Here is a 14,492-nt window from a genome sequence, read left to right on the forward strand (position 1 = left end):
ATATTGCACTGAAAATCATGGACAACGAATGGCCTAAGTGATTCATAATCATGAATGCACTGATCTACTGTTATTTAGCAAGATCTTAACATTACATTTTTATTACAGACCAACAGAGGTGACCTTTCCAGTCAAATGATCTTTTCATCAGATAAATCATATATATTGGTTTTGCAAGTTTAAAACAAGTCATATACCTATAGGATCCTAGCCCTCAAAGTTTAATGAGGCCTCTTGGCCAGCAGTCACAGAGGAAACTTCAGACTGCTTCCTACTATTAGTCTAGAATCTTTAGGACAAGTTAATGAGATGTACAGAACAGTGAAAGAAACCATGAAAGATTTAACTCAAAATACTTAAGAAACTACTTAATGTGTTAACGTTATGCTTGAGTTTTGGAGAAAAGGATATGTTAGATCCATTTCTCAAAGAAGACAAGACTAAAATAAACTGAAGTGTTACAGAAGTGAAGTGAATAAACTGAAGTGTTAGTAGATAGCCACAAAGTGCTGGTGTAACTCGGCTAGTCAGGCAGCGTCTCTGGAGAAAACGGATTGGTGACGTTTTGGATCATGACCCCTCTTTAGAATGAAAGTAGAGGAAAGGGTACAGGAGGTAACAAAAGGCCAGAACAAAGCAGAGCCGGCAACAGATCACCAAGGAGGGGTGGAGCCCACATTGGCCCGTTGTTGGCTGGGGAAGAGGTGATAACGAAGGGATACAAGGATGTGAAGATTGGAAGCAGTAGGATGACTAGAGTGGGAGGGAGGGAGGGAGGGAGAGAGCGAATGCAGGGGTCACTTGAAATTAGAGAAATTAATGTTCATACCGCAGGGTTGTGAGCTGCACAAGCGAAATATGAGGTGCTGTTCCTTCAATTTGCATCTGGCCTCATTCTGACAGTGGAGGAGACCCAGGACAGAGAGGTCAATGTGGAAATGGGAAGGGCAGTTAAAAAAGTTTGGGAACCGGGAAATCGCATCGGTCAGGACGGACCGGAAGTGTTGAGCCAAAACGATCGACCAGTCTGTGTTTGGTCTTGACTATATAGAGGAGGCTATGTATGTGTCAATCGTCTAGTCTGTAACAATTCACCAACGTCTGGTATAACCTTCATCAGTCAGATTATTGAGTATAGAGATTGAGAGGTCATGTTGCAGTTGTATAAGACATTGGTGAGGTCACATTTAGAATATTGTGTTCAGTTTTGGGCACCATGTTATAGGAAAGATGTCCCTTCGAGCCAGCATCGCCATTCAATGTGATCATGGCTGATCATCCACAATCTGCCTTCTCCCCATATCCCTTGACTTCGCTATCTTTAAGAGCTCTATCTAACTCTCTCTTGAAAGCATCGAGAGAATCGGCCTCCACTGCCTTCTGAGGCAGAGAATTCCACAGATTCACAACTCTCTGGGTGAAAAAGTTTTTCCTCGTCTCCGTTTTAATTGGTCTACCCCTTATTCTTAAACTGTGGCCCCTGGTTCTGGACTCCCCAAACATCGGGAACATGTTTCCTGCCACTAGCCTGTCCAATTCCTTAATAATCTTATATGTTTCAATAAGTTTCAATAAGAGGGGATGTTTCAATCCCCTCTTATCTTTCTAAATTCCAGTGTATACAAGCCCATTCGCTCCATTCTTTCAACATATGACAGTCCAGCCATCCCGGGAATTAACCTCATGAACCTGCGCTGCACTCCCTCAATAGCAAGAATGTCCTTCCTCAAATTAGGGGATCAAAACTGCACACAATACTCCAGGTATGGTCTCACTAGGGCCCTGTACAACTGCAGAAGGACCTCTTTGCTCCTATACTCAACTCCTCTTGTTATGAACGCCAACATGCCATTAGCTTTCTTCACCGCCTGCTGTACCTGCATGCTTACTTTCAGTGACTGATGTACAAGGATCCCCCAGATCTCGTTGTAATTCCCCTTTTCCTAACGACACCATTCAGATAATAACCTGCCTTCCTGTTCTTGCCACTAAAGTGGATAACCTCACATTTATCCACATTAAACTGCATCTGCCATGCATCTGCCCACTCCCCTAAACTGCCCAAGTCACCCTGCATCCTCATGGCATCTTCCTCACAGTTCACACTGCCACACTGCAAATTTGCTAATGTTACTTTAATCCCTTCATCTAAATCATTAATGTATATTGTAAATAGCTGTGGTCCCAGCATCGAGCCTTGCGGTACCCCACTAGTCGCTGCCTGCCATTCTGAAAGGGACCCGTTAATCCCTATTCCTTGTTTCCTGGCTGCCATCCAATTTTCTATCCATGTCAGTACCATACCCCCAATACCATGTGTTCTAATTTTGCCCACTAATCTCCTCTGTGGAACCTTATCAAAAGCTTTCTGAAAGTCCAGGTACACTACATCCACTAGCTCCCCCTTGTCCATTTTCCTAATTACATCCTCCAAAAATTCCAGAAAATTAGTCGAGCATGATTTCCCCTTCGTAAATCCATGCTGACTCGGACCGATCCTGTTACTGCTATCCAAATGTGCCACTATTTCAACTTTTATAATTGACTCCAGCATCTTCCGCACCACCAATGTCAAGCTAACTGGTCTATAATTCCCTGTTTTCTCTCTCCCTCCTTTCTTAAAAAGTGGGATAACATTACCTACCCTCCAATCACAGGAACTGATTCTGAATCTATAGAACATTGGAAAATGATTGCCAATGCGTCCACGATTTCTAGAGCCACCACCTTAAGTACCCTGGGATGCAGTGGATGAGCCTATTCCATACTCTATGACTCTATGATTACAAACATAATTTGTAGATTTAATTATTCTATTATTTATCAGTAATGAGCAGTAGCAGTTAATATTTGTCATCTTTTATTGAAAGGAAACATGGAAGTGGGAGTGCACATTGCAGATGTGAGCTACTTTGTCCGTGAAGGGACTGCTGTTGATGATATCGCCAGCAAGAGGGCAACCAGTGTCTACATGGTTCAGAAGGTAATGTACATGAAGGTTAACCTCTGCTCTATAGAACCTGCAAGTGGTTTAAGATTCAAACTACACAATAGTTTTCTGATGACAGGGATCAGATCTACATTTAGAATGGATGACCTTGTGGATATCTGCCACCCAGGTTCACCTCAACCCCATCATCAGCTTTGCCTCCGTCATCCTCTCTAGCTTCAAATTACATATTCAAACCACTCTGGTTAGATAAGTTCCTTTTGAATTCCCTTTGGTATTTATTGGTGACCATCTTATGCTTCTGGGCCTTATTTTCAGTCCCACCTGTAAATAGAAGCATCTTCCCAACCTCTACTTCAGTAGAGTTTAGTTTATTGTTACGTGTACTTAGGTGTAGTGAAAGGCTTGAACTCTAATGCATCAACATTTTTGAGTGGTTAAACTCCAACTCCAGCCAAGTAACCTCAATCGCGCTGTTGTTCAAGAAGGAATTGCAGATGCTGGAAGATCGAAGGTACACAAAATTGCAGGAGAAACTCAGCGGGTGCAGCAGCATCTATGGAGCGAAGGAAATAGGCGACGTTTCGGGCCGAAACCCTTCTTCAGACTGATGGGGGATGGGAGGGGAGAAGGAAGGAAAAGGGGAGGAGGAGGAGCCCGAGGGCGGGCGGATAGGAGGGTGGGAGGAGACAGCTAGAGGGTTAAGGAAGGGGAGGAGACAGCAAGGGCTAGCAAAATTGGGAGAATTCAATGTTAATACCATCCGGACGCAAGGTCCCCAGGCGGAATATGAGGTGCTGTTCCTCCAATTTCCGCTGTTGCTCACTCTGGCAATGGAGGAGACCCAGGACAGAGAGGTCGGATTGGGAATGGGAGGGGGAGTTGAAGTGCTGAGCCACCGGGAGGTCAGGTTGGTTATTGCGGACTGAGCGGAGGTGTTCGGCGAAACGATCGCCCAACCTACGCTTAGTCTCCCCGATGTAAATCAGCTGACACCTAGAGCAGAGGATGCAGTAGATGAGGTTGGAGGAGATGCAGGTGAACCTTTGTCGCACCTGGAGCGATTGCTTGGGTCCTTGAATGGAGTCGAGGGGGGAGGTGAAGGGACAGGTGTTGCATTTCTTGCGGTTGCAACGGAAGGTACCCGGGGAGGGGGTGGTGTGGGAGGGAAGGGAAGAATTGACAAGGGAGTTGCGGAGGGAGCGGTCTTTGCGGAAGGCATACATGGGGGGGAGATGGGAAGATGTGGCGAGTGGTGGGGTCACGTTGGAGGTGGCGGAAATGGCGGAGGATTATGTGTTGTATTTGCCGGCTGGTGGGGTGAAAGGTGAGGACCAGAGGGACTCTGCCCTTGTTGCGAGTGCGGGGATGGGGAAAGAGAGTAGTGTTACGGGGTATGGATGAGACCCTGTTGTGAGCTTCATCTATGGTGGCGGAGGGGAATCCCCGTTCCCTGAAGAACGAGGACATTTCTGATGCCCTGGTATGGAATGTCTCATCCTGGGAACAGATGCGGCGTAGGCGGAGGAATTGGGAGTAGGGGATGGAGTCTTTACAGGGGGCAGGGTGGGAAGACGTGTAGTCCAGATAGCCATGTGAGTCAGTGGGTTTGTAATGTATGTCGGTCAGGAGTCTGTCCCCTGCGATGGAGGTGGTGAGGTCAAGGAATGGTAGGGAAGTGTCGGACATGGTCCAGGTGTATTGGAGTGCCGCGTGGAAGTTGGTGGTGAAGTGGATGAAGTCAGTCAGTTGTGTGTAGGTGCAGGAGGTGGCCCCAAAGCAGTCGTCAATGTAACGGAGATAGAGGTCGGGGATGGGGCCCTGGTACGTATTGAACAAGGATTGTTCAACAAACCCGACAAAGAGGCAGGCGTAGCTGGGGCCCATGCATGTGCCCATAGTTACGCCTTGTGTTTGGAGGAAATGGGAGCAGTCAAATGTAAAGTTGTTGAGGGTGAGGACCAACTCCGCTAAGCGGAGAAGAGTATCAGTGGCTGGGTATAGGTTGCTCCTCTGGTCGAGGAAGAACCGGAGGGCTTTGAGGCCATCCTGGTGGGGGATGGAGGTGTATAGTGACTTGACTCCATGGTGAAGATGAGGGGGTGAGGGCCTAGAGAGTGGAATGCGTGGAGGCGGCGGAGAGTGTCTGAGGTGTCTAGAACATAGGTAGGAAGGGATTTGACCAAGGGGGATAGGATGGAGTCAAGGTATGTGGAGATGAGTTCGGTGGGGCACGAACACGCAGAGACAATGGGTCTGACGGGAGAGCCGGGTTTGTGGATTTTGGGGAGAAGGTAAAAACGGGCCGTGCGGGGCTGGGGAACGATGAGGTTGGAAGCTTGGTCGGCCAGGGCGTGGGAATTGAAGTCGGTGATGGTGCTAGAAATGGTGGCCTGGTGCTCGTCAGTGGGGTCATGGTCCAAGGGTAAGTAGGAGGAGGTGTCCGAGAGTTGGCGCGTGGGCTCAGCTTTGTAGAGATCGTCGCGCCAGACTACCACGGCACCTCCCTTGTCAGCTGGTTTGATGACCCAATCTGGGTTTTTGCGGAGTGATTCAATGGCAGTGCGTTCAGAGGGGGAAAGATTAGAGTGAGACAAGGGAGTGAAGTTGAGGCGGTTGACGTCGCGGCGGCAGTTCTGGATAAAGAGTTCCAGAGCCGGGACTTTACGAGGGGGGTTCCACGAGGAGGGGGTGCGTTGGAGACGAGACAAAGCTGAGGCCACGCGCCAACTGTATCGCAAATACAACACATAATCCTCAGCCATTTCCGCCATCTCCAACGTGACCCCACCACTCGCCACATCTTCCCATCTCCCCCCATGTCTGCCTTCCGCAAAGACCGCTCCCTCCGCAACTCCCTTGTCAATTCTTCCCTTCCCTCCCGCACCACCCCCTCCCCGGGTACTTTCCGTTGCAACCGCAAGAAATGCAACACCTGTCCCTTCACGGATGGCATTAACATTGAATTCACCCAATTTTGCTAGCCCTTGCTGTCTCCTCCCCTTCCTTAACCCTCTAGCTGTCTCCTCCCACCCTCCTATCCGCCCGCCCTCGGCCCTGCTTGAAATTGACAGTTTGAAGAAGCGCTGACGGCGCGTGGGCTGCACAGACCTTCAAAGGTTACAAGTGCTGCGGATGAAAGGCATGGAGATTTATGCATACCTAAGAGATCGATGTCTTAGGCATAATTCTCCCATGCCTTTACTAATTCTATTCAGTAATTACCATTTTATAATTTTAGTCAGGGTAGGCAGTGCCTATCTTGCCTACCCTGACGGCACGTGCCTGACAGGGATGTACCTTCTTTACCAACGACGATCAGCGGCAACATCTGTGTCATACCATTGCAGGAAACGGCGACAGTGCATTTGTCTTTCGTGGGAATAGGCTGTCGTCCGCATCCAAAAAGGCGGATGTTGACCTGTTTCAGTTTCGGCGATCCGATCCTCTCCCAGATGTCCTGACCCACTAGCGACACAGCCGCATCAATGTCCACCTGGAACTGTAGATCGTCGTTCGAGACCCGCAGCAAAATCCTCGGCTTGTCGGTGGTCATGGGACACCGAGCACTTCAAAAGGAATGGTCTCCGCCATTTGTTCAACTGTGTTTTGCGCTTTCTTGCCCTTTCTCAGCTTTCCTACGGATTAACACATTGCCTGGAGTTGACCTTGGAGCATAATAAATGGACTTGATATATGGGCACTCACGGTAATGATGAGCAGACGAGCCGGGTTTCGATCCTCATCCCACAGGGGAACGGCTCTTCTGAAAGTGCCCCCACCTTCTCCTGATTTGCTCTGGGTCGATCAAGTGGTTTCTAGCATTGTGGACGATTTCGACGAACTGTATGCACCTTCAGATGGAGCTTTGACGATGTTTCGCCTACCATTTTGTGCAGTTCTTTACTCAGCAGCTCGGCCATCTTAGCACACTGCAGCACATTCTTCAATGAGGCGTCCGATTCCTTGAGAATCGCCTGCTGGATGAATGCGTGCCTGCAGCCCATGACCAGTCTATCCCGCAACGCATTGTCTTGGCACTTTTCGCAGCATTGAGTTTTAAAATCACATGCCTTTGCCTTGGTGTGAAGTTCGGCAAGAAATTCGGTAATCGATTGCCCTTCCTGTTGCACCGTCCTGTAGAAATCAAGGCGAGCTCTGAGGAAATTTTGACTTTCTTCGCGATGCAGCTGCAAAGCCGTTGTGATTTCAGCATATTAGGCTTCAGTTACTTCTTCTGTAAGTAAATTTTGAAGCAGTGCAAAAGTTTCTGGAGACAGTAATGAACACAAAAGAGCCTTCTTCCTCTGGTCAGTCGTAATTGCCATACTTTCAAAATATAGCTCAGCTCGCATTAAATACGACAACCACTTTTCTCGCTCGGGATCGAAATGATCGAATTGCCGAGACATGTTAGTTTGAGTACACTACAGAACTAAAAAATATATATATATATTTATATATGTATATTTAAAAAAAATATATTTTTTTTTTAATCAAAAAATAGGCTCTTATCTGGGTCTTTGAATGCAATCCGAAGTATCCCACGTCTGACACCACTTTCGTGTTCGTTTTCTAGGTCTGCACAAAACTTGAGAGTCTTCAATTTACAACAGAAGTCTTTAATGCTTTACTCAATACTGGCAGCAAGACAACTCAAAAATGGCTGCACACACACTGTTTACAGACAGGATAAACTATATCTAAAACATCTCTCTTTGTCCTCTGCTGGCCACCTTCTGCACCGGAGGAGCAACGGGTCCTCCCACCCCACACAGTCCACCAAACATCACAACTTTAGTCTTTCGAAATATTGTAGTCTGGAAATGTAATTTAGAAACATAGAAACATAGAAATTAGGTGCAGGAGTAGGCCATTCGGCCCTTCGAGCCTGCACCGCCATTCAATATGATCATGGCTGATCATCCAACTCAGTATCCCGTACCTGCCTTCTCTCCATACCCCCTGATCCCCTTAGCCACAAGGGCCACATCTAACTCCCTCTTAAATAAGACCCTGTACAACTGCAGTAGAACCTCCCTGCTCCTATACTCAAATCCTTTTGCAATGAAAGCTAACATACCATTCGCTTTCTTTACTGCCTGCTGCACCTGCATGCCTACCTTCAATGACTGGTGTACCATGACACCCAGGTCTCGCTGCATCTCCCCCTTTCCCAATTGGCCACCATTTAGATAATAGTCTGCTTTCCCGTTTTTGCCACACATGTATAAAAAGACAGTAATTGTGAAGCTGGTGTATGTTGGATCTACAACAGTGTGAGAACTCAACACGTTTCACCTCAATCTGAAGAAGGGTTTCGGCCCGAAACGTTGCCTATTTCCTTCGCTCCATAGATGCTGCTGCACCTGCTGAGTTTCTCCAGCACTTTTGTCTACCTTCACCTTGAGATTATTTCATTTATTTCAAAAGGCTGAAGCTTTTTGTTCAGTGGGTCATTCGAATTACCTTTTCCAGTTTAACAGTTCAACAACTTAGAAACTGATTCCTGTTGGGGATTTTTAATAAATAGCATGAACAAATTGTCTGAGGTAAATGGGTAAAATAATCTGGCCCATTTAAAACTATCCAGTGCCTGTTGAGATGCTGCTGTTCATTGAGTAAGTGGCTGTTACTGATCCAGAATAATGTCATCTCAATGAACGTGGTCAGGAGGTGGCAAATGACAGTCATTTCCTTATGTTTACAGCGGTGTATAAAGTTATGGTATTTTGATGTTACACGAGGAAATAAAAATGTGTGAACATTGTAGATGATCATTTGCAGGATAATGTGTAGTGTCACTGAGTAGTACGGATAAAGGAGGTGCAAAATTAACTTTATCTCTCTTGGTTCCTAAAATAAGTACAGACCTTTAGTCCGTAAGTCAGGACATGTGGTCTCACAGAACATCTTTAAAACATTTAACACTTGTCTTAATTTTGCCTTCCTTTTATAATATTTTAACACAGGTTATCCCAATGCTTCCAAGACTTCTCTGTGAAGAACTCTGCAGCTTGAATCCAATGCAAGACAAGTTAGCCTTTTCAGTCATTTGGAAGTTGACTCCTCAAGGAAAGGTAGTTTATCATTCATTGAATTAAATGAGACGAGAATCTTGTGTCTGACTGTGGGGGTGGTATTGTTGGTCTAGCAGTCACATTCGAGGAGCACGTGTGAGATGGCCATTGACATTCTAAATGAAGAAACATTGAAATTGTACCAATAGTAAGCAAAAGATTAAAAAACATTCTGCTGTTATTTGAGGCAATTATTTAGCAAATGTTTTTACAGTATGGTTTCTTCAATATGACCTGCTGAAAAGTTAAAATGTTTCTGCTTTCAACATGTGAAGTTTATATTTTCTCATGATCTGGATAAGGCCATTTGGCCCATTCTGTCCATACTGCCATTAGATCAATTAGATTGATTGCCAAAAACATAAAAGTGCTGTTGTAACTCAGTGGGGTTAGACAGCATCTGTGCATGGAATGGATAGGTAACGTTTTGTGTGGTGACCCTTCTTCAGCCTGACACAGAGTTACTCCAGCACTTTTTGTTTTACTCAAGATTCCAGCATCTGCAGTTTCAGTGTCTCCTGTCCTTTGTTTGATTTCTCGTAACCTGTAATAAAATTCCAAAATGTCAGAAAATTTCCGTTCTGAATTCAAGAAAATCCTTCAATTAGACCAACAGTAAGATAAATTAGATGGAGAAACAGCGAACTGCAGATGTCTGATCCAAAATGTTGTTTCTCCATGTTTCTCATTGTTCTCCAGAGTTTCTCCATGTTTTCCAGAGCTGCTGCCTGATCTGCTGAGTTACTCCAGAATTTTCTGTTTTGCTCATGATAAGTTCAATGTTAAATATTTATCACAATTAACGTCATTATATTACCTTGGTTCATGAAGTTTTCAAATCTGTCAATCGTATGCTTTGCAAAAATCAAAGGTAACATTAAATTCCTACGAAATGATTTGCTGTCCCCCAGAAAACGTGCTGCCCAAGAAACGGTTAATGAGGATTGTGGTTGGTGACTGAGGCTACTGTGCTAATTTACATATGTTGTTAATGTGCTTCCCAACTGAGACAGAGTCCCTGAGGAGTGGAGAGAAAGCTCTTCTCATGTTCTGTAGAGAGATGGAATGTGGCAATGCATGTTTTATCTCCTGCTGAGCAATTGAGTGTGTTAATTGTATTGCAGTTTCATTATTCTTGGGAGGCACAACTAGCTCTGTATTTCCTAACAATGGCATTCCAATCAAGAAGTATGGCAATGCGTTACAATCAATTTGTTTAAATATGAGAAAAAGAGTAGCATTCAATTTGTCATGGAGAGGAATTAACTGATGATAAAATACACATATTTGTTTCTGTAAGCTGCTCCTTAACGCTGTATGTGCATCAGAGGACCATACAAACATGAGCAATCAAGTTACAATGGCATAACAAACAGTAACAGAAGGGAAAGACCAGTTATCCCAGATGATTGTAAGACCTCGTGTGTCATAAGATATGCATCCCTTTCTAAACCATGTGACATGCTGGGAGAAGTGAAAAGCTAGATTAAAGATCCAGGCCAATGTGAAAAAAAATCTGGGAAATTCATTTCATGCCTTCTAAAGTGATGAGAATGAATCCTGTAAGTCCCTTGGCCCTGATAATGTTCTGCACTATTTATCATTTTTAATGAGTTGACCTCCACATTAACTGAATACAAGTATGGATCCACATGAAGGGATTGTTGTCTGCTACACGTGCCTGGAGCATTTCCCAAAGCTCTACTATTATCTAGAAAAAGAATAAAAATTTGGCATTAGATTTAGATTTGGCTCTGCACAACTGAAATTCATGACCGCAGGTACTCCCTGAGTTAGTTCTTGTAAAAATCAATCGTATAAAATGTATGACTCAGCGGAGACCATTTGGTGATTTGTCGATGGACCGGATGTGAACCGGAACAATGGAATTTTAACTTGCTGCAGCTTTATGTCCATGCCCTGCCCGCCACATCCTCTGCTCGGAATTCTGCCCTGCAGGTTACAGCTCTCCACATACCTATCCCAGTATTACTTCACGTGCTGAGGATTTCCATTTATGCTGTGAATTCTGAACCCTTACCACCCTCTGGTGAAAATCATTTTCCTCATCTCCCATCTAAACCTTCTGCTGGTAACTTACTCCACAATGCACCCCAGTCAAGTCTCCTTTCCTCCAAAGCTCACAACCCCAAATGGTTCAATCTTTCGTCATGGCAACCATTTTCTAGTCCTGGCAACAGCTACGTGCATCCCTTATATAATGAACCCACATCTTTCCTGCAGTGTGCATGCAGTACTCAAGCTGTGGCCCAGCTTTGATTCCAGCATAACCTCTCGTATTCCCTTTCTCGCCTAATAAAGTAAGCCCTCCCTGTGCCTTCTAAACTACATTATTGACCTTTCCTGCAATCTTTAAGGACCAGTGGACTCGGGGTTCACGTTCCACTTTTTTTTGCTCATTGTGTATTCTCTTGCCATGTTGCTGTCCTATGCATTGCCTCATTCCGCTGGATCAAATTCTATTTGCAACTTTTCTATTGTACTGACCAGTCTATCAATAAATGACTAAATTTTGTATCAAGTTTTAATCGTGCTCCCACATTTCAGTATAAACCATTAATTTAATCGTTAATTGCTAAAACCCCTGTCTCGCGGTGCGAGTCCACCCATGAGTGATCCCGAGTTTAAAACAAATCAAACTCGTGGTAATCACGTAGAATTAATGTAGCGGGAACGTCGGAACTCGTAACGCTAACGGCAGGTACTCGAGAAACTTGTTAACTCGTGAAAAGCTTTCAACATGATGAAAGATTTCCACGAGTCAAATTTACTCTTGAAGTAAAAATTTTAAACTTTTAAACTCGTTGTAAGAACGTAGTAGCCCGTGAGTTTACCGTAGTGACTCGTGAGTCTACCGTGGGCACTCGCGGGACAGGCAGCATCTTTGGAGAGAAGGAATGGGTGACGGGATGACGTTTCCAAAATTCTGCTGCATCTTTGTGTTACTCCAGCACTGTGTGTTCACTTTTTGTCAACCAGCATCTGCCCTTTCTTGTGTATAACATTATTTGTATCCGTGGCAGTTGATTGTCGCTCCCTTCAGTTTCCCAGGGAGTCGGAACGGGACGGAGAGGGAGAGATGCTGCCTAGTGACGATCTCATTTATCCAACGAGTTACACTCTCTTTAAGGATTAATTTCTAGATAACCCGCCAATTTCTCTTCATTCGCTGTTATATCCGAGAACTGCTCCAGATGAACTCCTGGATTTGATTTTTTTTCCTCCCGGGGGTAAAAGAAAAAACAAATGCACTTAAAGCACCAGGGGTGGGGTAGAGGCGTACAACAAACGAACAAGGCGATATTATCCAGAATTAGTAAAATAAAACAAAAATTGGAGTACTGAATAATGGCACAGATTTGAGAGGTGCAGGAAGGAACTGCATATGCTGGTTTAAACCAAAGATAGGCTAAAAAAACTGGGGTAACTCAACGGGACAGGCAGCATCTCTGGAGAAAAGAAATGGGCGAGATTTCGGGTCGAGACCCTTCTTCAGTCTGCAGTCGCCTAGTCCATTTCTCCAGAGATGCTGTCTGACCCACTGAGTTACTCCAGCTTTTCGTATCTCTACGGATTTGAGAGAGTAAAATTCACTGCCAGACATCGTCGGTATATTATATGTACAAGAGTCATTTCACATGACCGTAGTCAGGGAAACAGCAGCGTACCAATAGTCCGATTATTGTAGCGGTATCGCAAAGACATCTCTGCTGTCCATTTTTGTTTTTTTCATATATTTGTTCTTCCCCCCCTCCCCCTCCCCCCATCTCCCACCTTTCCCTCCCAACTCCAGTCCAGTCCCGACCCCTGGGAAACTGAAGGGAGCGACAATCAACTGCCACGGATACAAATAATGTTATACACAAGAAAGGGCAGATGCTGGTTGACAAAAAGTGAACACACAGTGCTTTACCTCAAAGGCTCAATATAATCTGAAGAGACTGGGACTGAATATGGTTGTCCTTTAATAGAATAGAATGTTATGGTTGGTATGATAATTAAATGCTGAGAAAGCTTGAGTAAATATAATAAGCTATCGAGAGCAATTTGCCATTGCTTTTGATAACTTGTCCAATGTGTTCAAAACCAAAGTGAGCAGACAAGTCATACAATGTCCATTGGCAAACTAGAGAATAACTGCTGTACAATTCAAAATAGTTGGTCCATAATATTTCCCCAGGTGCTGCATCTGGCTTACTGCTTGTGTCTTGGACTTTTCTCATGTTCTTTCATCTCTGCTTCCCTCCTTGCCCCCATCAGCAACTTGCCTTGAACTTCTGGCAGAGTAAGGGGTGGTGAGGATTGTAGGGAGAAAGGAGGGAGAGGGAGCAATGGAAAAAAAAGAAATGCAGAAAAAGACCACGTTGGATCAGACTTGGCTTCTCCGATTGAGTTTTGGATCGTATTTGCCTTTGGTGATGATGGATGGCACAAGACCAAGTTTAGTCATTGCCCCTGCATGGGGAATTGTGAATGTCAACTTATCTCTATGCCTGGTTATCTGCTTGGACATAGATCCAACAAGGAGTAGGTGGAGAATAGATGCATTCCGGTTTTGACCGCCTTGCCTTCTTCCTGCATCATCAATATTCTCTTTCTCATTTGTAGAAGATTAGCATTGTGTTATTGATCTATTTGATTGGTTTCACTGGTGGTGGGGTGAAGGACTTTGGAGATGCACAACAGAACTGAATTAGAAAGGCAGAGACCAAGGACTGCGGCACTGGCGGGGTTACACTAACTGGTAAACTCGCTTCGGCTTTGACCAAAGAGAATTTCAAATGTTCTTTAGTGATTGTGCAAGCACAGCACTTTCCATGGGACTTCCAAAAGTTTTGATATTTGATTATTGTGTCTCTGACCACAATAGTGCAAGCCGATGTACATGGATCCAGAATGCAAAGCACTTTGCTGCTGAGGTAGGGTTGTGATGACGACTGCCCTGGCGTATTTATTCAGGTCTGTTATCGAATTCCTTAAATGTCGAACAGTCCAAGTATTAAAACCACGATTAACACTTCTTCAAATCATGTGATTATTCATTAATTCGTCATCGTTGAAAACATTAGTGACGCAGTGGTGCTCGTTTCCGTCGCGCATGGTGACGGACGCACCACACATCTCAGTCCTCCATGCAGCTGGCAAGCTCCTCTTTTGCCTCTACATATGCGTCTTCCATTAACGTCTTCAGCATTGTCTTGATAGGCCGTCCCGGGCCGCGTCTTCCATGGGTGGGTTCCTACAGCGCAACCTTGTTTGCTGGCATTTCTGGGTGGCGGTGGCAGTGACCAGCAAGCCTCATCCTTCTCCACCTGATCTTCTCAGTCATAGGTGAAATCTCCCCATAGAGCTGGGCGTTGGTGATGTGGTCCCTCCACCTGTAATTTTGAACTTTTCTGAGCATTTGGGTGTAGGTACCATCAAGAGGCTGCGATTAACTG

General features: G+C 45.0%; 1 protein-coding gene across 1 annotated transcript in view; it reads left to right on the forward strand.

Moving 5' to 3' along the window:
- Window positions 1-14,492, forward strand: part of dis3l2 (DIS3 like 3'-5' exoribonuclease 2) — a 178,458-nt gene that overhangs the window by 80,278 nt on the left and 83,688 nt on the right. Inside the window, exons 11-12 of the mRNA XM_055646207.1 lie at window positions 2,871-2,983; window positions 8,923-9,030. Coding sequence (XP_055502182.1) covers window positions 2,871-2,983; window positions 8,923-9,030 — 221 coding nt within the window. The remainder of the gene's footprint in view (window positions 1-2,870; window positions 2,984-8,922; window positions 9,031-14,492) is intronic.

Source organism: Leucoraja erinacea, chromosome 14, assembly GCF_028641065.1.
Source record: "Leucoraja erinacea ecotype New England chromosome 14, Leri_hhj_1, whole genome shotgun sequence".
Classification (NCBI taxonomy): domain Eukaryota; kingdom Metazoa; phylum Chordata; class Chondrichthyes; order Rajiformes; family Rajidae; genus Leucoraja; species Leucoraja erinaceus.